General features: G+C 39.3%; 1 protein-coding gene across 3 annotated transcripts in view; it reads left to right on the top strand.

Annotated features, from left to right (window-relative positions):
* LOC121734095 (bumetanide-sensitive sodium-(potassium)-chloride cotransporter) overlaps positions 1-24,422 on the top strand; it is a 50,349-nt gene extending 25,927 nt beyond the window's left edge. For 2 of the 3 annotated variants that reach the window (XM_042124510.1, XM_042124512.1), the window contains 14 exons: positions 1,804-1,912; positions 3,755-3,894; positions 10,542-10,766; positions 11,143-11,374; positions 12,362-12,483; positions 15,256-15,391; positions 17,545-17,756; positions 18,487-18,728; positions 19,087-19,313; positions 19,697-19,878; positions 20,341-20,498; positions 20,791-20,933; positions 21,481-21,614; positions 22,065-24,422. In XM_042124510.1, the coding sequence (XP_041980444.1) occupies positions 1,804-1,912; positions 3,755-3,894; positions 10,542-10,766; positions 11,143-11,374; positions 12,362-12,483; positions 15,256-15,391; positions 17,545-17,756; positions 18,487-18,728; positions 19,087-19,313; positions 19,697-19,878; positions 20,341-20,498; positions 20,791-20,933; positions 21,481-21,614; positions 22,065-22,178 (2,376 nt within the window). In that variant the 3' untranslated portion in view covers positions 22,179-24,422. The remainder of the gene's footprint in view (positions 1-1,803; positions 1,913-3,754; positions 3,895-10,541; positions 10,767-11,142; positions 11,375-12,361; positions 12,484-15,255; positions 15,392-17,544; positions 17,757-18,486; positions 18,729-19,086; positions 19,314-19,696; positions 19,879-20,340; positions 20,499-20,790; positions 20,934-21,480; positions 21,615-22,064) is intronic. The other variant, XM_042124511.1, reaches the window with a different exon arrangement.
* The last annotated feature ends 22 nt before the right edge of the window (positions 24,423-24,444 follow it).

Here is a 24,444-nt window from a genome sequence, read left to right as displayed (position 1 = left end):
AGTTTCCCCAAATTCTAACTGTAGAGGCTTGTAATTTGTGAATGGCTTCTTTCTATTTATTTTAATGGCATGTTGTGTAATTGCTTGCTGTAAGCTACTCAAATAGAATAAATAAAATGTGCTCAAGAAAGTCCTAAGGCCGCTTGGGTTAGTCTTGGTTAATCTTTCCTTTTTATAACTGCGAAAAAGTTATTATATATTATACCTACCTAATTAATTTCTGGCTATCAGAAAGTGGGGCCCTGGCATTTCAATTTACTAGCAAAGTCAGTGTGTCATTTTTACAAAAACTAACTTTGGTTTGGTTTTGTGGGCATATCTAGCAATATGTTTTATTATTAAATATTGACTAGTTTCTACATTTCCCACCTACGCCTTATTAAAAGTACATATGGTAAAACTATAGTCACACAAGTTCAAAATATTGTCAACACTTCCAGGATAACTCCGGATTCGTAACCATGTTTTTAACTTTTCCCAGTGTAATTAGAATGTCGAAGTAACATCGAATATGGGAAATTGTCAATTATCGGTCCGATGTTGCTGAAAGCCGGTTGACCTATATCCAGGGCAGCAGGGCCCGGCTCGAGCACTGACCTCGCACAAACAGCCCTGTGACAACAAACAGACAAACAATATTACTGTCAATAATACGTTCGTTAGAACGATTAAAAATGTGTTTGTGTGCTCATTCAAGATGATTTAATATTGTTTAGGGCGGAGCTAAAAGTACGGATAACGATTTTGGCTGTTTTTTTATGAATATTATTTTGTTCTCATAGCGCCTAAACTTGATATTATTTTCATAAATGACGTGTCATGAGTCATGACTCATGAGATTGATAATGAAGGCCCGAGTAACATATAGTCACAATATTATACAGTATCCAGTATTTATTTTCAAGAAATTTTCCTCTAGAATTCTTTATCTGATTTGGATTAAGTTACTGGTTAAGAAGGAAAATGTAGTAGTTATTTCCTTTATGAGGCCAACCGTTATCCTTAGAGTGCAAGACCTCGTGGCTCGTGTGACTTTTTCATTGTCCTTTTTACTCACCTTTTACGCTTCAATGGTGACATGCGTCCGAGGTGTGACATGAGAGGAAGATCAGGTTTCCTGATATAATTGTTGTTTTGACATTATATTACCTACTACCTCCATTTATTACGTAAGAAGCAACCTCATCATCATACATTTTTAAAGAAAGCGGGTAGGTACATGACAAAACTGTAATTAGCATATTTACGTCTTGATATTTCTGTAGATAAGAAAATTTTAATTAGATTTTAAAAAAGAATTCAGCTGGATCCTAAAAGTTTTTAAGAAATTAAAAATAAGTATATTTTTATGCCCTTAAGCTTCAAACTATCTTTGTACTTAAAAATATTTTTAGTAAGTAAGTACAATGACATTATGTAGTTTTGCGTGATAAAAATTTACATAAGTAATAGCCAACAACCTGGAAAACCTTGTGGGAGGCTTTTGCCCAGCAGTGGGACAGCATAGGCTCTTAAAAATAGGGATGCCATAAAAATATTTTTTAAGATTTTATGTAAGTACTTACCTGCAATTTGTCGGCATCATGAATATGTGTGTTCATGCCAAATTGCAGCTTTGTAAGTCCTCTGAGCAAAACCGCGGACAGACAGACAGACAGACAGACAGACAGACAGACAGACAGACAGACAGACAGACAGACGGACAGACCGAAACTATAAGGGTTCCTTGTTGACTACGGAACCCTAAAAAGGGGCTAAGGACTCCACCTGTGACCATGTTCTCATCAATGTGTCTTCTTCCAGAACTTCCTGATCGCAATAATCGTGGGCGCGATGGTGGACTTCGTGGTGGGCACGTTCATGGGCCCGCGCGACGCGACCGAGATCGCGCAGGGCTTCGTCGGCCTCTCCTGTAAGTACAACAATCACGTTCACGTAAAACACTTTCACCAGACTAGAGTTGCCAACATAACAAAAAAGGTAAGGACAATGAAAGAAAAACAGGTTTATAGTTACTTTACAAAAACGAGGACAATTTTGTCCAAAAACAGCACTCAATAGTGGACACAAGACTCGCAAATCACTGCTTAAAATTATCCCCCCAGGACACTAAGAAAACTAGGACATGTCCTGGGAAAACAGGACGGTTAAGGCAACCCTACACCAACCGCCTCTTTGAGGGTACATCGATATTTCCTTCAAGATTTCACTAATTTTTGTGTGTTAGCTGTGTCCTTAGTGCGTAACGACTAAGTTCTTTCAAAACGTGTTTATTGAGATACATGACCCCAAAAGACCGCTAGGGAACACTTGCGTTAGGAGGCGGTTGGACAAAATTCCATTTTCTAGGGGGAAGAAGAAGAGTCCGACCTTAAAAGTTAAAATGCGATGCAAATCTCCACATATCAACCATAACAAAAGGTTAGGCCTTTGGCGGTCACGAGTGTAACGCCCTTTGTATTGGCTACGCTACGAACTAATCAAACCCATAGAATTATATTATCAAACCCTACGCGGCGCCAACATCGTTATTTTAGAGAAATAACTTGTAATAGTCCATTAGTCATTAGCATTAAATAAGTTATAGTCTAAGCGATAAGTTGATAATGGCGAAATATAGAGATAAGGGTCATAAAAATACGTGCGATAGCTCATTAGATTCGGGAAGACGTCTAGAAAAATGTATCGGAAGCGTGTATTAGCACACAAAAAATTGTAAAAGTTATAAGCAAATTAAGTTGCCAAAAAAAAGGTATTACGTTTTTTGTTAAAAACTCCGAAACTATTAACATTTAAGAAGTTAAAAAAAAAGATTCTTAAAGAGGAGGAAATTTCCATAAGAAAACTCCCAACTCCCGGAATTCTATCTCTATTATTTATAATTCTAATTTAACGCTGAAAATAAGCCTCCGCGCGGCATTTTTAGGTAGCGCGCGCGGCTTTAAAACCGAGCACGTCACACTGATTATTTTTTTAAAGGTATTGAATATTAATTTAAAAATTTCAAAAACTTATGGTGTATTCCGAACACTTCAAAGAATTTGCTCTCGTTGGAAATTTAACTTCAAGTTAATTTTTAAACAAATTAGACAAATGTTAACTAACGAAATTTTTTCGAACTTCTGTCCTCACTGTACTTTAAACAAAATCTTAAATAATTTTGGTAAAAATGTTTCACTTCGTGAAGCCCTTGATAGAAACATACTTAACAAGATCACGCCATAAAAGTTTAAAAAAATTTAATACTTTGTTTATAATAATTTTTTAACTTGAACAAAAAACTAGAAATCCAAGTAATATTGTCAAAAAAAATTTTATTTCATTTATTAGCACGTAATTGTTTTCATATTAATGAAGGACATCTATTAAGTAAAAAAAAAATTTTTTTCCGCCATTTGCTAATAAAAAATTTATAAACCAATGGACTATTTCGATGCTTTTAAAATTTTTTTTTCTTACCTTTATTCTCTTGAAAATATTATGATTTTTAGAAACATTTTTTTTTCTTAATAACAATATTTTATTGTTTATAATCATTTTTTTAATATTTTGAAAAGGTGCAATAAAAAATCGAAAAAACATAAATGCGTATCAATGTGTTGATAGTTGATACGCATTTATGTGTTTATCCAATTAATATATCAATAATTATATTCCTCAAAAAATCATAGAAGATACTAAATCCAATTTCAAATAACCGATTCAGAATTTGTAATGTTGGTTTATCAGATTTTATAACTCGTTATGTTGGCAGCGGCGACCCTGACCTCCAACTTCAAGCCGGATTTCCGGTACAGCGAGAAGGTGGACCACAACTTCTTCAGCGTGTTCGCCATCTTCTTCCCGTCTGTCACCGGCATCCAGGCTGGTGCTAATATCTCCGGAGATCTGAAGGTACTGCATCAGACACCTAATACTTAGTAGTGTGTGTTTTTATTATAATAATAACTAGATGTCCCGCGCGGCTTCATACCAGGTACCTATACCTCGGTGCAAAATCTTTCTTGTTGGTTATGCTTAGTTATGCATAGAATACTTCTCACGAAACCGAAGTCACCACATGTTTCCCTGTAAATTTTGAGGAGTTCCCTCGATTACTTATGGATCCTTCATCAGATCACCACTTTTGTGAATATAATACCAAAAGAAAAAATTTTAAAATCGGTTAACAAACTGCGGAGTAATCGTTGAACATTAAAAAAAAAATATAACACCTCCCCCATTTTGAAAGTCGGTTAAAATTGTAGCCTATGTATTATTCTGATGTATAAGTTATGCTATTGTAAAGTTTCATTCAAATCTGTTCAGTAGTTTTTGCGTGAAAGAGTAACAAACATCCATACATCCCTACATCCAAACAAACTTTCACCTTTATAATATTAGTAGGATAGTAGGATTAGTAGGATAGTGTGTTTTTAAGTAATAAGAAGATTTATCGTAAAGGCTTGGGACCTATTGAAGCTTCTAAGGACTTCTAGTTTCGTGAATCGACAAAACACAAAACATATTTTCATCTTTCATCATATATCACTTCCGAGTTCCGGCAATCCCAAGATTTTACGGGATGAGTCAAGACCCAAGATTGAAGAGAAATTGTGATGGAATGAATAATTGTAGATGAATAATGTTTTGGGAAATAGTGAACAAATGAATAATAATCGTAATATGAATAATTAGGAAATACCTGAGTGTCATTGGCAAGGGAATCCATTATTCAAACGCATAGACTCATACTTTGGCATGTGTAAATTACTGTTAGAGCTATAACTCACCGGGACGCCATCGCGACGTAGCCAGTGACGTTACCATGTCGCCTCTACGTCGCCCTATAAGAAAAACAGCGCTTTGCGGCGACGCAGAGACGCCAGACGTTGCAGGTTGAACGTGTCCATGGTAACTTCGCTGGCTACGTCGCGGTGACGTTCCGGTGAGTTATGAACAGAAATGCGAGAATTTCATCAAGATCGGTTCAGTGGTTTGGGCGTGTAGAGGTAACAGACACACATACAGTAGACACACTTTCACATTATTATATTTTTGTATAGATGTTGGAACCTGGTTGGAATAATGTCGCATAGACTAACTACCTAAAGAGTAAAAAGTGACCCAAAGTTGCAAGAAGTTCGCACAGATAGTTTCTTCAGAGCTTCCAAATTTCTATTTACACTTCTCATTTTTGTAGCATAATACCTCCCAGGCTAAAATAGTGAATGGCACCATCTCTTCAGCTATATTTAGTGTTTACAGAATAATTAACTGACATGGACACTCAATTTGCTATTGGTTTTACTGGGCAATGTCACGAACGTACGAAACCGAATATAGTAAACAAGCTTAATTGACTGGGGACTAGCTGTGGCCAAACCAAACTGAATAAAAAGTATTGGGTCAAATATATTAGCCTCACTGCTCACATTTAAAAGGTTTTGAATGATAAATATATCGGTAGGTAAGTATATTTTTAGACGGTGACCGATCATTGCCGTTTTGAAGTGCACAGACAATTTTATTATTATTTATTGGGTTAGGACGATAGTAAATCAAAACTGTAGCTTCTTGTAGGCAGATCTTGCCTAGGGTTGCCCACCCGTACTTTATTATAAACTATTGTACGTTATTTCAGGTAATTGTACTTTGCACTTTACGAAAATAATAAAGTACGCAAAAATACTTTATTTCAAACTAGATCTCCCAATATAAATCCTCCTTTGCCACTGCCCTGCTTGGAAGCCCACTGGCTTCCACGAATGTTTCAAGACCAAAATAAGCCAAAGCGGTTCAGCCGTTATAAGATTGACGTGTCTGTCTGTCTGTCTGTCTGTTTGTCTGTGTGTGTATCTGTCCGTGGCATTGCAGCATCCAAACGGATGGACCGATTTTGATCTAGTTTTTTTTGTTTGAAAGCCGACATGATCGAGAGTGTTCTTAGCTATAATTCATCATCATCAGCCTGCTCAGTGTTGGACAATCAGGGTTTATCTGGTTCATGAAAGGGCGTTAACAACTTGTAGTCGTTTGATTGGTTTTTTATTTCATTCTAGTTCGTGAAATTTGTAAATATATACGTATATACGTATGCACATATTAATGGAAAGTTGACCTGGTGCTGCAGCATCACCTGGTAATCAATAGGATATCCAACTCCTCGCCAACTTAGAGCAGAGGTTTCGTGTTTGGGCTCATTTTAATTGCGACAACCAGTAAGAAGTAGATAGATAGTAAATATTTGTACATGCTGCTGCTGCAGCATCCCCTGGATTCTATAGGAACCGAGCTTCGTATGCGGGTTTCATGTTTGGACTCATATTAACGGCCTCATCGAAAAGGACATTGATAGATGGTAATCATGAGAATATGATTATGTTGATAGGAATTATTATGCACCAACACAAGTTTAAAAAGTATGAAATAAAATTAAATTAAGAAATTTAAAAAACCCCCCCCCAAACTTTAAAAAGTAATGAAATAATATTTACTGCCTTTAAGTTCAAATAATTCCTAACTTGTGTAAAGTAATATTTTAGTCCATAATTGTTGTCAAGGTGTGTCGGGGATAATGTTAAGGATCAGTTCACAGCCAACTGAATGGAGATAATCAGCGACTTGGCGGTTGTAGGTTGTAGTTTACTTGGCGGTCCCCCGGCACACCGTGACAACAATTATGGACTAAAATATTACTTTACACAAGTTAGGAATTATTTGAACTTAAAGGCAGTAAATATTATTTCATTACTTTTTAAAGTTGTTTGGCGGGGGTTTTTTTAAATTTCTTAATTTAATTATTTATACAGATAATTTTATAAATTGTACTTTATTTTTATACTGTGTACGGTTTTTTCTCAACTAAAGTAGCCGATGTAGGTAATTTATTTGCAAAAATAGGTGGCAACCCTAAATTCTTGCCTGAAACTATGTACGCGCTACCTAAGTAAAATCGTTACTGAAATGGTACGTTGTCCTAGTATTTATTCGAATGCTCTACGCTCTACGAAGTATTTATTCCTCATGCTCTACAATCTACGGTATAATATACTTATCTATAAGTTTTATCAAAATCGGTTCAGTATACATATAGTTATAGAGCTTATTCGATCCAAAAAAATAATAATTGGTTTCTTTTATGAACGAAATGCACAGACTTATTTTATTTTTCTTAGACACAGTTCGATATTTCATGCTTCCTGAAACATACAAAAGGTTTTTGACGTATTCGTAGCTAAGTCGTCCGAAACGCCTCATAAAACATCCTTTGCTGCGACTGACACTTGAGTCAATAGGAGCAACACGTGTACAGTTCCACCGTCCACGTGCGTTTTCAAACACTCACAGCGACCTTCGCCTATTTCAATTGAACACTTATATAAGTCACTATACTTACAATTTACAGTATCTACATGAAAATGAAAGTTTCATTTTTTTGGTCATTTGGCGACTACACCTGAAGATTCGCCGCAAAAGCATAAGTATTGTTAGTTGGGTAATACCCTTTGGTCATATAATTTTATTACTTAGACTTAATTCTAAATGTTATGTAGTATGTACCCCTGTCTCGACTATATATACTACGTACTACTTACTATATAATACTTACAAATATTATAAATATGCTAAAGTGTGCTTGTCTGTCTGTCTGTCGGTTACCTGTTTATGCTCATGCAGCTGTACCGGCTTAGACGATATTTGGTATGGAGATATCTACTTTGAGAAAACCATAAAGGATATAACAATTAACAGGGTAGTTTTTGCTGTCGATAAATGTACAGTTTTTGAGCAATAAACTATGCAACGCGGTTGCGGGCGTCTAGTTATATTAAAGGTAAAAGGGGACTTAAAAATAATTGTAGCGGGTAAAAGTAAACAAGCGTAGGTACGTCTAACATCACAACTCACAGATCTGCGTAGGGTGTGTAATGTGTTTTTGTACGAAACACTCAATTAGTTAATTTGTTTTCCCCACAACACGCGGAAATATCATTATCGTGTCCCAATTTCGGTAATCGATGGGTATGAGTTCCGAAATATAACCCAATATAACCCAATAATATAAGCCAGTGCTTATGACGCGTACGTCTAGAACCGACGATGTTGATTCGTTCTAAAATATTCGCTAGTGCCAGTGTAATATAAATACGACCATGTATGATGTCATAATATTACGGGTATTACGTCGGATTTAATGACGTCACGAACACTGAACAGTATACTGGGTAAAATTTCGGAACTTACGCGATGTAAGTGATCTATAGGCGAACGCGGTTCCGAGAACGTGTGTCAATATTGAGGCATGGCGTCAACACCAACAACATGGAAGTGCAGTCATTTCCTTCTCTATAAATAGAATAAAATCTAGCGCTTTTTAGGACTACTGGCTTTTGCGATCTCTCCTATATGGCTTTCTATAGAATAATTTCATGGAATAGCAAAAGCGTTCACTAAGCGCAAAAAAAAATTTTTTTTTTTTTTTAGGTTTAGACTTTAGGACTAAAACGTCACACTAATAAAGATAACACTAATTCAAAATTAAACTTTATTAAATGAACAAAAATTTTCATTATCAGATTTCGGTTCAAGCTTCAAGCTATAGACAAAATTCCTACCAGCTCGGAAATTGATTTTGCACGCGACATTTTCAGTTGTATTCTTAACAAGTAACAACCGACGCTACCACGACATGCTAACATTACAAACTTGGCAAACTCACGCCGTTTCCCGAGAACTGGGAAGTACCGCTGCACCAAAATAAGACGTAAAGCATCAATCACACCTATCCGTTTCACATTACACAAAGCGTTCCGAAGTAGTTCGAATATCGAGTGGAATTCCTAGAATTTCACGTTTTAGAATAGGTGGCCGGTTTCATTGAAACCAGGCCAGGTACACAGGAGTAATTTTATAGTGCTCAAGTGTGTGCGCAGTACACAAGAGCACTCTCTATTCCTTTACTCTCATAACCCAGTGGGACGGAAGACAGACGAGAGGTCAGTCGCAGGACCGACTTTTTACATGCCCATCCGACGCATGGATCACCTTACTTGTCAGACAATCAGGTGATCAGCCTGCATTGTCCTAACCAAACTTGGAAATAACATGTTTCCAACGCGGGAATCGAACTCACGACCTCCGAGTTAAGAGCCACGCTCTTAACCACTGGACCACGGAGGCGTTAATAATATTTATGGACGCTTCACGTCAGTCTGGCCCCGTGCATGGACAAATAGGCATGATGACTATTTTTTTTCTTATCGGTAATTGAAGGACACTTAAAAATAGAAACATCGTTGAAAGAATGACTTTGATAGCTTAAAAATTCACCAAGATATGACAATTCAAATATCCCATAAAAAGACCTGCCCGGAACGCTCCACACAAAGTGCTACGAAAGACTGACGTCAGTCTATAGTTTGTACGCATCGGGAGACAACTTTGTTCGACAGGTATATTAAATATTGCGTTTATGAAAGTGGTTTCATAACAAAAGTTGCTTTAAATTGCATAAGTAATCGAATTGTATACAAATATTAAGAAATTTAATTGAAAAAAAATTCGACTTGAATTTCCAACTTTAAAGGCGTATAACAAAAAAAATACAAATGCTATCAAGCTGAAATTTTGAGAACACTTATTTTTTACCGTGATTTCTTTATTTTATTAACAAAATTAGCTAATCTTTGACCTTGTCATCATCCCTATTATACTTTTTTTTATTTATTAAATAAGGGGGCAAACGAGCAAACGGGTCACCTGATGGTAAGCAACTACCGTCGCCCATGGACACTCGCAACATCAGAAGAGCTGCAGGTGCGTTGCCGGCCTATACATGTATGATTTCTCTAAACCCCATGCTAAGTACCTGAAGGACTTGTGTTACAGTATTTAATAATTTTTATACTTACTATACACATAAATATTTAAGATTTTTATTACTTAATATATTTAATGACACATCCAAGACCCAGGGACTTTGAAAACATTTATTTGTTCCGTCGGCGGGATTCGAACCCGCGACCCCCGGCTCAACGCGCTCACCGAGTCACAGAGGTCGTCAGTATAGTATTACTTATGCGAAAAACCGGAGTCAAAAATCGGAATACCAGACATAAAATATCGTGTAGCACACTCTGGATAACGTTAACATAAATCACATTTTATTAAACGAAGCTCGTAAATCACACAACATAAGCAAATTTTATAATAATAAAATATGTATGAATATCTTTTTAATGGTATCATGAAGTTTTTGAACGTCGTAGGACGAACGTAGAAACTAAGATGCTTACCACCGGTTCGGGAACTTAGGGTGGTTGCACCAACTTACTTTAACTATAACTTTAACTTTAACCATGTCAATACAAAATGTCAAATGAACTGTCAAATCCCTAGTAAAAGTCCATAATGGACGCCATATTTGACTATAACCTTAACCTTAACTATAACTACGCCTCTGGTGCAACCAACCCTTACACGACAAGAAAAATCGGCGTAAGAAACTCGGACGGGACCTTCTTTTACTAAAAAGATGGAAAATTATTCTTTCATTGCAGGATCCCGCGTCTTCGATACCCAAAGGCACGCTGCTGGCGCTCCTCATCTCTATGATCAGCTACGCCCTGATGGTGTTCTTCTCGGGGGGCGGAGCCTTAAGGGACGCCAGCGGGAACCTCACGGACCTCATCATGGTCAACGGCACGGTGATTGACTACTCCGGACTCAACAGTTGCATCAACACCACCGATGGATGCACGTTTGGACTACATAATAGTTATTCTGTAAGTGCTTGAAATTAGCTCTATTTGTAGAGATCTAGGTTTAAGTTATAGGCTAAATACCACCATCTTCATTGATACCATCTCTTTTGATCTTCGCATTTATGATCGAAATAAAGTTATTTAATCCAGGGATAACCATAACCCAGATCTGCGATAAATGCTATTATTTTTCGGTCGAATAAGTAAGTATAAAAAGAGGTTAAATACGCTTATGAACTGTTGAGTGACCAAGATTACCACTATGTCTAGGTACAGTATGCAAAGTCCTAAATAATAGCATGGCAACATCTCTTTTAGAATATTATTACGACTCCTGTAATGACGTACAGTATTAAGTAATAAGTTTAAGCTTTAACACTAACCGCTTCGTCATCAGGTGATGCAGCTAATGTCAGCGTGGGGTCCGTTCATCTACGGCGGCTGCTGGGCGGCGACTCTGTCCACGGCCCTCACCAACCTGCTGTCAGTCCCCCGGCTGATCCAGGCGCTGGGTACGGACAGGATCTATCCTGGCCTGATCTTCTTCTCCAAGCCGTACGGCAAACACGGCGAGCCGTACAGAGGATATGTGCTCACTTTCTTCGTGTCGCTCGTGTTTTTGTTGATTGGTATGCTGTTATTTATATACATATTTTTAACCGACTTTCAAAAAGGAGGAGGTTATATTCAGCTGTGGATATTTTTTAGATATGGTATCTCTTGAAGTCTTTTATGAGAAAGATACTCGAAGCATAGAATTACATTTTTTATTAAGATTGGCAAAGTACCTACTAAAATTATAACTAGGTATAGTAAAGAGAAAAATCTGATTCTAGTAGATTTTGGTCGTTAGGTACTTAACATTTTTCATTGCACGCATTTGAATTGAGAAACTAAAGAGAAATCCCTATAATTTACTATCCAAACCTTTCATAGCAACTTGTACTACATAATATTTATACGTGGCAGAGCCATGCTTCGGCACGAATGGGCCGGCTCGACCGGATAAATACCACGTTCTCACAGAAAACCGGCGTGAAACAGCGCTTGCGCTGTGTTTCGCCGAGTGAGTGAGTTTACCGGAGGCCCAATCCCCTAACCCCTACCCTATTCCCTTCCCTACCCTCAACTATTCCCTTCCCTTCCCTTCCCTACCCTCCTCTATTAACCTATTCCCTCTTAAAAGGCCGGCAACGCACTTGCAGCTCTTCTGATGCTGCGAGTGTCCATGGGCGATGGAAGTTGCTTTCCATCAGGTGACCCGTTTGCTCGTTTGCCCCCTTATTTCATAAAAAAAATATATATATATAATAGTATAAAACAAAGTCTCTTTTATGTGTCTCTAATGTTATAGGTACGCCGCCGGGGCTGTTTCACTAATTCCTGACAAGTGCCATCCGCAACATAAGTTGCGGATGGCACTGTTCTGTCCTGTTCTGTTCTGTTATACGAGTATGAAGTACTGTTCTGTCCTGTTCTGTTCTGTTATACGAGTATGAAGTATCTGTCAGATAAGTTGTGGATAGCCTATCCGGCACTTATCAGGAAGTTGTAAAGTAGGCCCTAAATATTTAAAACTACAGTATGCCTGTTTCATGATAACATTTTTTCCTCAGCGGACCTGAACAAGATCGCGCCGCTGATCTCCAACTTCTACCTGGCGTCGTATGCTCTCATCAACTTTTGCACCTTCCACGCCGCGCTCGTGCGACCGCTCGGCTGGAGACCCACTTTCAAGGTAGGTCTTTACTTCAAGCAGGGCCCGACCTAAGGGCAAGCCGGGACGCCCAGAGCGGCATGAGGGGCGGCGAAATTGACTTATTCCTAACTTCCAACCTAGCTATATTAGCCATCTGAGTTAGCCTTCCATATATTTAGTCATCAACCACCGAGTTTGAGAATTTTACCTTCGAAACTACATATTTAACTTAAATATTCTCCCCATTTCCGACAAAACTAGCAGACTTATATGGTTTTCTGTAAAATAAATAGCTAGATCGGGCCCTGACTTAAAGTTGCCGTGTCGATTACGTTACGCGTATACGATTTTGTAGACGGGTATAGGTACATAATATTATATTGGTCTACAATTGCCCATGTTCGGCGTTGATCTCATGTTTGCAAATAACAAGCGTCTCTGTCCTTTATGACAATAGATGTAGAATTTACTTAAGAAGAGAAATTAGTCATTTCCAGGATAGAAGTAATTTCAAATTACTCCTATCCTGGACAGACGGTCCAGAGTCCAGAGGATGGCGGTGGTGACCAGCCTTAATTTATGGTGTTCTAATTGGTAGTCGTTTGCCTTATTACAGCAAAAAAACTAAATATTATCTATTCTATTATTATTATATCTATATATATATATATATATATATATATATATATATATATATATATATATATATATATATATATATATATATATATATAAAATTCAAAGGTGACAGACTGATTGACATAGTGATCTACGAGGGGAGGTCCAAAAGTTCGCGGAATGGAGGGGATGGAGTGGGGATAGGGTAGCTCGCTTAGTGTCATACTAATTGAGCACTCATAATTAGTATGTATATAAAATCTCAACCCTATAGCGCCATTCGTTTACGAGTACTCGCCTGCTAAACAAGTCAATCCGGAAGCAAACTGCAACTATGGAGAAAATTGAACATCGCGCTGTGATAAAATTCCTTACCAAGCAAGGAAAAAACGTTCAAACCATTTTAGATGAAATGGAAGCCGTTTATGGAGATCAGTGCCCTGGTAAAACAATGGTTTATAAGTGGCATGGACTTTTCAAACATGGTCGATATTCAATTGAAGACGACCCTCGCTCTGGGCGGCCAGTTGAGGCCACCACATCAGACATCGTCGAAAAAGTCGAAAAACTTGTACTGGAAGACACACGGTTAAAGAAAAAACAATTATCTGCATTTGTTGGAGTATCAGATACAACCATTTTGCGGATCCTGCACGACCACTTGGGCATGACTAAAGTCAGTGCAAGATGGGTGCCGAGAATGCTCACGCCGCTTCAAAAACAGCAGCGCATCGACGCGTCTAAGCACTTTTTGGAGGTGTGTGGAGACAACCCTGTGCAGATTTTGGAGCGGATTGTTACTGGAGATGAAACATGGGTTCATCACTTTGAACCTGAATCAAAACAGGAGTCCACGCAATGGCACAAAAAGGGTACACCACCTCCCAAGAAATTCAAAGTGTCAGAATCGGCTGGAAAGTTGATGGGCACTGTTTTTTGGGATTGTGAGGGAATATTACTGATTGATTATAAAGAAAAAGGTACCACTATAACTGGAGAATACTACGCATTAATATTGGAAAAGTTAAAGGAGGCAATTAAAGAAAAACGTCGTGGAAAATTGGCCAAGGGTGTGTTGCTTTTGCAAGACAACGCGCCGGTTCACAAGAGCCGAGTTGCCATGGCTGCTCTTCACACGCATGGATTCGAACCACTTGTTCACCCACCCTACAGTCCAGACCTGGCCCCTAGCGATTTTTATTTGTTTCCAAATTTTAAAAAAGAGCTAAGGGGAAGGAAATTTTCCGACGATAACGAAGTGAAGGAGGCAATTTCGGCGCATTTTGAGGCCAAAGACAAAAAATATTTTTTCGATGGTTTAGAAAAATTAATCCATAGATCAAATAAATGTATTACACTTAAGGGTGATTATATTGAAAAGGAAAAATAAATTTATTGTTATATTTTATTAACAACCCTTTCATTCCGCGAACTTTTGGACCTCCCCTCGTATCAACGCACAGCCCAAACCACTGGACGGATCGGGCTGAAATTTGGCATGCAGATAGATGTTATAACGTAGGCATCCGCTAAGAAAGGATTTTGATAAATTCCAACCCCAAGGGGTTAAAATAAGGGATGAAAGTTTGTACATAATAATACTTCTTAACGCGAGCGAAGCCGCGGCACAGAATATATATTAGTAGTACCAAGCCGCGGGCAAAAGCTCGTACTAATATAAGACTACATCAAAGCAATAATCTCTCTTCCCGTAAACCGAAATGTGAACTGTATGAAGCCAGTAAATATTGTTTTTATTATTCCGCGTAACTCAAACTTTTCCAGATCGTTTATTTAATTTATATTTATTATTAGAAAAACAGTTCATTGAAGATTAAACAAATGTGAAGACTTGAAGGTCAATTTTATTTATATTTTTAACGTGTGATCGGAACTTCAGGAATGTTTAGATTAGTAATAATTTTAAAGGACCTATAAAATACCTACAGATAAGGTTTTTTAATTAACTATATATAAAAATATATAATATTATGTACTATCAGAGAAGTCGACTCCAAGGCAGATGGGGGACCTACGTAGTTTAGTCGCGTTACGTCAAACCCAGCCAACGCCCGACAGATCACAATGAACATTGAATTGACATGATCCGACCAAATGACGTTGGTCTATCAACTGCCTAGGAATTAATTTCCTCCATGGTACTACTATATCACCGCATATCTTCTGCTCCAGTACTACAACGTATGGGTATCGATGCTGGGTTTCCTGATGTGCGTGGCCATCATGCTGCTCATCTCCTGGGAGATGTCCCTCATCACATTCGGCATCTTCTTCACTCTCTACCTGATAGTGCATTACCGGAAACCGGGTGAGTAGGAGAGTACGGTTGACGTGGGAGAGCCATGCACCGGAGAAATACCACGGGCTCACAGAAAACCGGCGTGAAACAGCGCTTGCGCTGTGTTTCGCCGAGTGAGTGAGTTTACCGGAGGCCCAATCCCCTACCCTTTTCCCTTCCCTACCCTCCCCTATTACCCTTTTCCCTCTTAAAAGGCCGGCAACGCACCTGCAGCTCTTCTGTCCATGGGCGACAGAAGTTGCTTTCCATCAGGTGACCCGTCTGCTCGTTTGCCCCTTTATTTCATAAAAAAAAGATACTGGCTTGGAAAGAGACGGAGAGAAAAAGAGAGATAAGGTTTGCGTTAATGGTTTTCCAAGCTTTTGACCTTGTTGACCTTGTGTTTTCTTTGGTAGGTTTACGCCTTAGAATCTAGATTCTAGAAACTATAAATTGACCCATTTAAGAGATAGCTTCAGCCTAAGATATATAAAATAATTTACGAGAATGTTATTTGTTAGAGATAATATTATAATTTATAAGTTATTAAAGATAATTTAATATCATATGAAATTTTCGCGGAACATTGCTACACTATTAAATTTAATGATACGGATTTCTTGAAAATAACGCCTGATACATGATTATTTAACTATTCGAAGTATTTATCTATATATAGAAATGGATTTTTAATTGTGTTAGTAACACTAAAAGACGAAAACGGCTGAACGGATTGGGCTAATTTTAGTCTTCAAATATTCGTAGAAGTCTAGGGAAGGTTTTAAAGTTACACGAAATTCACCGGGACAGCTAGTAATAATATAATATTATGATTCGTCGTTATCCTTAAATCCTAAAATTGGCATTTTGGTTTTATAACAAAAGTTAGTTGATTTTGCAGTCCCTTTACTCAGTTTCCCTCTTGCTATTCGTCATTCTGGCATCACGCAGTCAGATTACCAAACTGAGCATTAAATCTGACTCACGGCTTACAGATGATTGATCAGATCCCAGTAATCCCAACTTCAATAGCGGTACGGGAATAGACCGCTAAATCTGACTTTGAATCATTCCCTAATCATTCCCCTTAATCCGCTCTTACTTCCTATTGCTAAACACGCGTGGCCTTCATAATAAGAACGGTCAAACAGACCTGCCTGGGTACTTTGATATCTTGCATTCGATAATAATTTTGAGAGCGAAGGTAATATCATAAATGTATGAGACTTCACAAGTTCGCGGTGGGTTGATCGTGCCCGGAACTATGCCTAAGCGGGGAGTGGAGCACCATGGGCTTTTTGTGGGTATAGCCTGTCAATAAAGTGAAGAAATTAAAAAGTGGAAACATCGTAGTGTCATCCCTTTCAAATCAGTCTAAGAAAAAAGGGATGACACTACGATGTTGCCACTTTTTAATTTCTTCACTTTCTTGACAGACTATAGATCCCATGCGCTTCCGGGGAGTCCCACATACCTTGGCCGATTTCTCCAATCTGCCGGGGATGCACAGAGCATTTCCCCATGTAAAAAAGATGGCTTCACAAGAGCCATGAGACATAATATGACATGCCCGTTTAATACGTTGATCGTGGGAATCACAGACACATATATTTTTCAATTGTTATGTGACAGCCGGGTACAGCTTGGGGATTGATGGGTTAAACTGCACCAATTTTCATAATCATAAGGTCATCTTGAGGATAATACAATATTAAGGTCAAAGTAGGATGAATCAGTCAATTAAATTGTAACAATATAAAATTAAGACCAATTATCCCATGTTTCAAAATAGCGCTTTGGTTTTTACGTGGGAGAGCCATGCTTCGGCACGAATGGGCCGGCTCGACCGGATAAATACCACGTTCTCACAGAAAACCGGCGTGAAACAGCGCTTGCGCTGTGTTTCGCCGAGTGAGTGAGTTTACCGGAGGCCCAATCCCCTAACCCCTACCCTATTCCCTTCCCTACCCTCAACTATTCCCTTTCCTTCCCTTCCCTACCCTCCCCTATTACCCTATTCCCTCTTAAAAGGCCGGCAACGCACTTGCAGCTCTTCTGATGCTGCGAATGTCCATGGGCGACGGAAGTTGCTTTCCATCAGGTTTGCTCGTTTGCCCCCTTATTTCATAAAAAAAAAAACATCACCAATAGCTTCCAATTGACATATCCATCGTTTCCCGCAGACGTAAACTGGGGTAGCAGCACGCAAGCTCAGATCTACAAGAACGCGCTCTCCAGTGCGCACAGTCTAGCTCGTACTGGCGAGCACGTGAAGAATTACTGGCCGCAATTGCTGGTGTTAGCGGGCAGACCGCACGAGAGACCAGCGTTGGTGGACTTGGGGCATCTCATCACTAAGAATGGCTCCCTCATGCTCATTGGGGATATATCCCAGGTAAAAACTAACTTAACCTAACTTTAGGTAAGGAACCTACAAAGGCACCAAAAAATATAACTTCGTTTTTATCTGTTTGCAATACTATAAATTATAATATAAAACCACAAATTGTTGCCTGGGTTCTGGTCTTAGTAATAAGTTAATAACTTTGTATTGTGTTCGTTTTCCCACATAATGAATACTTAATCATTGGATTTTCATTAATGACGACGCGCGATTATTGAATAACACGTATAGTAGGCCGAATCGACTCATTTCTTTGTATTATATTAATTATTATTACACTGTATGACTTATGTAAGATCTTGGCCTAATTCTTTGATAAAATGTATGTAATAAAAGCCTGTAAAGAAAATTACTATCAAAACTACTCATACAGGGTGTCACAAAAATTTAAACAATTATACGCGTTTGTCTTAAAACCCTCCTCGTTTTTTCGTCGGTAAAAATCTACAGGGTGTAACAAAAACAAGTGATAATACTTTAGGGTGTGTACAGGTTCCTTGTAGAGAGTTCACTGTGAAAGTAGCAGCGCTGAAAGACCAAAATTTATTTTCACTTTTGTATGGGGAAACTCGTGACGCTCGGGCCCTTGCCCATACAAAAGTGAAAAAAATTTTTCGTCTTTCAGCGCTGCTACTTTCACAGTGAACTCTGTACAAGGAACACGTACACACCCTTAAATATTATCACTTATTTTTGTTACACACTATATAATCCATTACAGCAAAAGCTATCCTACCGCGACCGCGCGTCCCGCATCCGCGCGGGCGACGAGTGGCTGCGCGGGCGCAAGGTGCGGGCCTTCTGCGCCTCCGTACACGGGTTCAACTTCGAGACCGGCGCGCGGGCGCTGCTGCAGTCCTGCGGGCTCGGGCGATTGGCGCCCAATGTGTTGCTGATGGGCTATAAAGCGGATTGGACTGTGGCGCCGCCTGCGGATTTGGAAGCGTACTTTAATGTGTTACAGTAAGTATTGATAGTCGTTATCTATATATATAAAACTCAAAGGTGACTGACTGACATGGTGATCTATCAACGCACAGCCCAAACCACTGAACGGATCGGGCTGAAATTTTGCATGCAGGTAGATGTTGTGACGAAGGCATCCGCTAAGAAAGTGTTTTGATAAATTCCAACCCCAAGGGGTTAAAATAGGGGATGAAAGTTTGTATATAATAATACTCCTTAATGCGAGCGAAAGCTCGTTTAACTATAAACTCTGAAACTTTAACACGAACTTTAAAAAAACTATAGACTTAGAAACTATAATAAAAACTCTTTTGAAATATAAACTCACCAACTACATCTCTGTTATCTGCCTCAGCGCGGCGTTCGAGAACCGTCTCGCCGTGGCCATAGTCCGCGTACCGGGTGGGCTGGACTACGGTGTCGTCGCCACAGAGGGAGAAGGTGCAGCCAGCGGCCACACCGGCACGTCTTGCGGCAGCGCCGAGTTGAGAGTGCGACGACAGCCCCTCATCATGCACGCTGACTCTGACCTCGATATAGCCCGTAGTACTGATTCCCAGCCGTCCAGCAGGCATAACCTCAGTGGGTGTTCTGTTATTGATCTTCCTGTGTAGGTACTAGGTACTGGAAAACTTTGCAATGCAACTTGATTGATTAAGCAAATGCAAGATGCATGACACTTGCAATGCTTACCGACTTACGTAAAAAGTCATAATATTTTCAATAATAATTGTAATTTTACTGTCTAATCACTGAAAACCGAATGCAACTTGAACTAAGTATCCAAAATGTTTTGAGGTAGCTACTAAAGTCTGGTTCATTTTCTGGTGTTTAAGAGGAGTGACTGCAAAAAGCCGAGTGATATCAGCATACATGGCGGATCAAAGTTTAATATTACGACTGTAAAAAATCGAATAACCATAGTACTTAAACATGGATAGAGATTAAAGATGTCGACTTTTCAGATCTATTCTCGCTGACGACATCACGGTCCTTCACCATCTCTGAGAAGAGCGACACTAAGGACAGGAAGAAGGAGAAGGAGAAAAAGAAAGACATCCACCGCCAGGTGATCTACAAGACCTCGTCCGGCTTCGAGGTCTCCACCGAGCAGCTCGCACAGATGTCCATATTCAAGAGGAAACAGGTGAGCAGTGAATGTAGTCGGTTCCGGTTTTAGCACTACAGAAATTTCTTTGGCACGCAGGGTGCTCGTAAAGCTTTATGTCTGCCTTCGGCGCCCTTTTTTAAACGGCGCCCTAGGCGGTCGCCTAATGCCCCTCCCCCTCTAACGCCGCTAAAGAACGTAGTCCAAATTTTGTAAAAGAAATGCAACAAGCTGTCATGCGGCATGTCGAGAAAATCTGGTTAAACTTGCCTATGATGTGGTTTTGCCCTTTTAGTTCAAAGAAAGTGAAGTGCGGAGGCCGCTGCTCTGACCTCATAAGCTAGACGGCTATCTAACTTGAGGGCGTGTTCAGACGTGCGCGTTATATAAGCAGCGCACTCGAACACTGTGTCATACTTGCTTACTTCACTGAGCCTTCGTTGGCCAATTTCTTAATAGAACGCAATAGAGAAAAAAAAGATTATAATAACTATTGTTTAGGAGGCGGGCACGCTGGACGTGTGGTGGTTGTACGACGACGGCGGTCTGACGATGCTGCTGCCGTACATCGTGTCGCAGCGCGCGGCGTGGGCCCGCTGCAGGCTGCGCGTCTTCGCGCTAGCTAATAGGAACCACGAGTTGGAGCTGGAGGAGAGAAAGTGAGTTTTAGGAGTTAAAACCCTACGAAATTAGACAATGCTTGTTACGATCGATATATTTGAACCAAGTATTAAGGAAACATGCAATCTCTGTTTATGAACTTCGTCAGATCATTTAAAGTTTACTGTCGCGTTACGATACGTATTCGAGATCTCTTCTGAGTCGGCCTACTCATTAGTCTTTTTACTCTGTTATCGTCATGACAAGTTCTGCACTGGCCGTCTATTTCAAAATCCGTCTTGATCCTAAATGCTTCACGCGATGTCTTTCAACGTCAAATGTCGTCCACAGCATGGCGAACCTGCTGTCGAAGTTCCGCATCGACTACTCGTCGCTGACGATGGTGCAGGACATCACGGACGCGCCGCAGCCCGACACAAGACGCATGTTTGACGACCTCGTACGCAAGTTCACCGAGGAGGCGCAGGGACAAGGTTAACTACCGTTTATTATGCATACTGTACATTTTTAGAGCGTCCGTGGCCTAGTGGGAATTGGGATAACCGTTGGTTCGCACTCGTGAGGGTGGAGGTTCGAACCCGAGTGGAGGCGTGTACCTATGAGACATTTTCAGATCTCAAGTACATAATACGGACGCTTGTACGCTGAAGGAAAACATCATCATCAAACAGGAAACCAGCACATGGTTGGACTCAGACGTATTGACCTGCGTCCTGCTTAATGCTCATTCCTCGAGACTAGGCCGACTATGTTGCGAGAATGCCGTATGTGCTTGGGCAACGGACATTTAAAATCTTGTTCCAGGCACTATATGGTTACTTCGCTGTGCAAATTTACCTTAGTAACACAATATAATTTGTAATTGTGGATACAATGGATGCAAAGGTCTTAGTTTTTTGGTGCAAACCAAAAAACCATAATTTTTGTTGATATTTTGCCACTCCGAATATTCTATGATCTATCATTAGGATCTAAGAGCCCGCTTTGAACCCCTTTATTAAACCAAATTCCCAATTCAAGAGTGCCTGATAAGCTCGACGGAGCTGGCAACCCTGGCGGAGAAGACGAACCGTCAGCTGCGGCTGCGGGAGCTGCTGCTCGCCAACTCCAAAGACGCCAACCTCGTCGTCATGTCGCTGCCCATGCCGAGGAAGGTTAGTGTTCTGTCAGATAAGTTGTGGATAGCCTATTCGACACATATCAGGAAGTGGTGAAACAGGCCCTTAGGCCCGTATAAATAGTCAGTAGATACTTAAGATGCGACCCGGTCTCAAGACGCGATTCGGCTCTATGATTGTCCCAATTTTGACAGCCACCCATGACCCAATCACAGAGCCTGAACCGTGTCTTGAGACCGAGATGCATCTTGAGTAAAGTGCTCCAAAGCTTTAAATTAATATGTCGATGGGCGCTGCTGGTAAAGGAGAACTGTCAAAAATGACGTTTTTATATGAAAACAGCGTTAGTTCCTTTTCTCGCCACGTTCATTTAAAGCCTTGTCGAGCTGTACTGACTATTTATATATTTATAGCGCCCGGGCTTAGAGTAGGAAGTTTTCAAACTCCTCATCAGCCGGACGAACACTATAAAGTCATGTGTTTCAGGGTTCGGTATCGGCACCGCTGTATATGGCGTGGCTGGAGATGCTGAGCCGCGACCTGCCACCCATGATGTTCGTGCGCGGCAACCACACCTCCGTGCTCACCTTCTACTCGTAAACAATGTCGCCCAGGTGACAGCGACACCCAGTTGACAGCGCCGCCCAGTTGACTGTGTCACCCATTTGACAGTGTTACCCAGTTGACAGCGCCACCCAGATGATACTTGTTTAACTCCTGTATCCCCATAAGGCCCACTTGGGCCGCGCTAAATGTCAAACGCCATTATTTGGTTTTTGTAGTTGTAAACGACTGCATTGCTAACACAACCAACCACACTAAGGTTCATATTCCGTCAACCACTCCTTGTTGGATTGTCAAACCTCGCGTTGGTGACACTTTGTCCACCATCCCATTGTTGTAATTTTGTAAATCACCCACTTGCTCTTGTCATCCACTTATCATTGTTAGTGATATTCTAATTTATGGTACTTGTGACGACGAAGCTGTGTGCCAAATTTATTCAAACATATTCAGGTGAAAAGTCCCGAATTCTGAAATACCACCACCTAGACTACCTTTATATTTCGGTCTAGAGAAACAAATCATCCCATAGACAATTACATTAGGCTTTCATAATATACTTATTAACTATAATGTTTGAATTCATCTATTTATTTAATAGTGTCCGTGAGTGGGTGAGTTACCTTTTGTATTTTCGTAATAATAGACAAATACTGTTAAAAATATTCTTAAAGTATTATAGAATAATTCTGTGTTATACAATTAAGTAAGTTAACATTTAATTGGATATTAACATCACATAATTTTTTTTTATGAGTTAACGTCATCTACTTATTATAAAAAAGCTACCTAGAACAAATTGTAAATATTTTAGATTCTATAGTTGATATTTGTGACGTTAAAGTATATAAAGATATTTCATGATTGCCAGATGGCCTAAGGGTGCGTTCAAATTGGCGTGACTGTGACTCGACACAGCCACACAGGGCCTCGGAAAGGGTTTTTCGGAAATTGTATGTCGTGGCATATATAATATGTTTATGAACATTGAACACATCAACAGTACTTACAATGAAATGTCACGTTTATCTGAAATTCTGAACGCACCTTAATACAACTCTCTAAAGGCCCTTAGTTGCCATTTTTAACCCCCGACAAAAAAGAGGGGTGTTATTAATTATTGTACTTAGCATAATATACGCCTACACGCTTGTTAACTACAGTTTTAGTTTCTGAAGAAAGATCTTCTGAAAAATAAGAGCTGTATTTTGCACAAGCGACTTTTTAGTTAATGTTATTTTGGCCAGTGATATGTTAATTTTTATTATTCCTTAGTAGATAGTGAGTGTGTATAGACTTAATAATAGTGACAGAGACGAGGCAAGAAACTTTATATTGTCACAAAAACATCCTTAAAGTGAACAAAATATCCTTGTCTCGAATCCTTGACCTTGATTTATTTCTGTGCCTCCGACTATAGTTACTACTACTATAAATGCCAAACGAACGGGCACCAGTGTATCTTAAATGATGTTAATTTGAATATCGCATTATACAGTCCATATCTTTTAGAGCGAAGCCACATGATTAGTCCATAATTTATGATATGCCACATAATGGCCGATTATGTTGTAGCCAGTGAACACAATCGAATCGGCCATTATGGCCACTCGCCACGTAGCTAATCGTGCGTTTCTTATCGCTTCGTCGCAACGTAGATGCGACATACAAGTTACAACACGCTATTTCGTTCCGAGCAATGTGGCCTCTCTTACTTTATATTGTTCAGAAAATATGTGTTATGTACTTTTGAATATATACTAGCTAAGTTGGCCAATATACGCAGTACTTATTTAGTGATTTTAGTTTATATTGAACAAATGCCAAAGCACAAAGTGAGACCGTATTTTATAACAGTTCAGTCATGAGCACTTACGTAGGTACAACATTTATCAAAATGTATACTATTCGTGACAAAAAGGAGAACTATTTAGCCTGTGTATGTCAGTGCTACTAGCTTTAACCAGCGTTTAAAGTCCCAACTTGGTCACAATTCTGTTATAAATTATAATGTATAATATTAATTTATTTTTATAAGTAGTTATAATGTTTAAAAACTTTTTACTCCTCTGCGAGATGTGACTTAATAATAAAATGTCCAAACATGGTCCAGACAATTTGGTTGAAGAATTTATACGTAGTTTTATATTAAATTATACTATATTTTAAACTTTACATAAAGACGTTGTTATAGTACTAAGAATAGTTTATAAGATATTGTGTAATGATAACATATTTATTAAGAAAGACATTTTTACTAAATAAAATTCTATGAATGTATGATGTCCTTGTTTTAATGCTC

Source organism: Aricia agestis, chromosome 15, assembly GCF_905147365.1.
Source record: "Aricia agestis chromosome 15, ilAriAges1.1, whole genome shotgun sequence".
Lineage (NCBI taxonomy): Eukaryota > Metazoa > Arthropoda > Insecta > Lepidoptera > Lycaenidae > Aricia > Aricia agestis.
The sequence above is the reverse complement of the archived record's forward strand: the minus strand, read 5'-3'. Positions and strand labels throughout refer to the sequence as shown.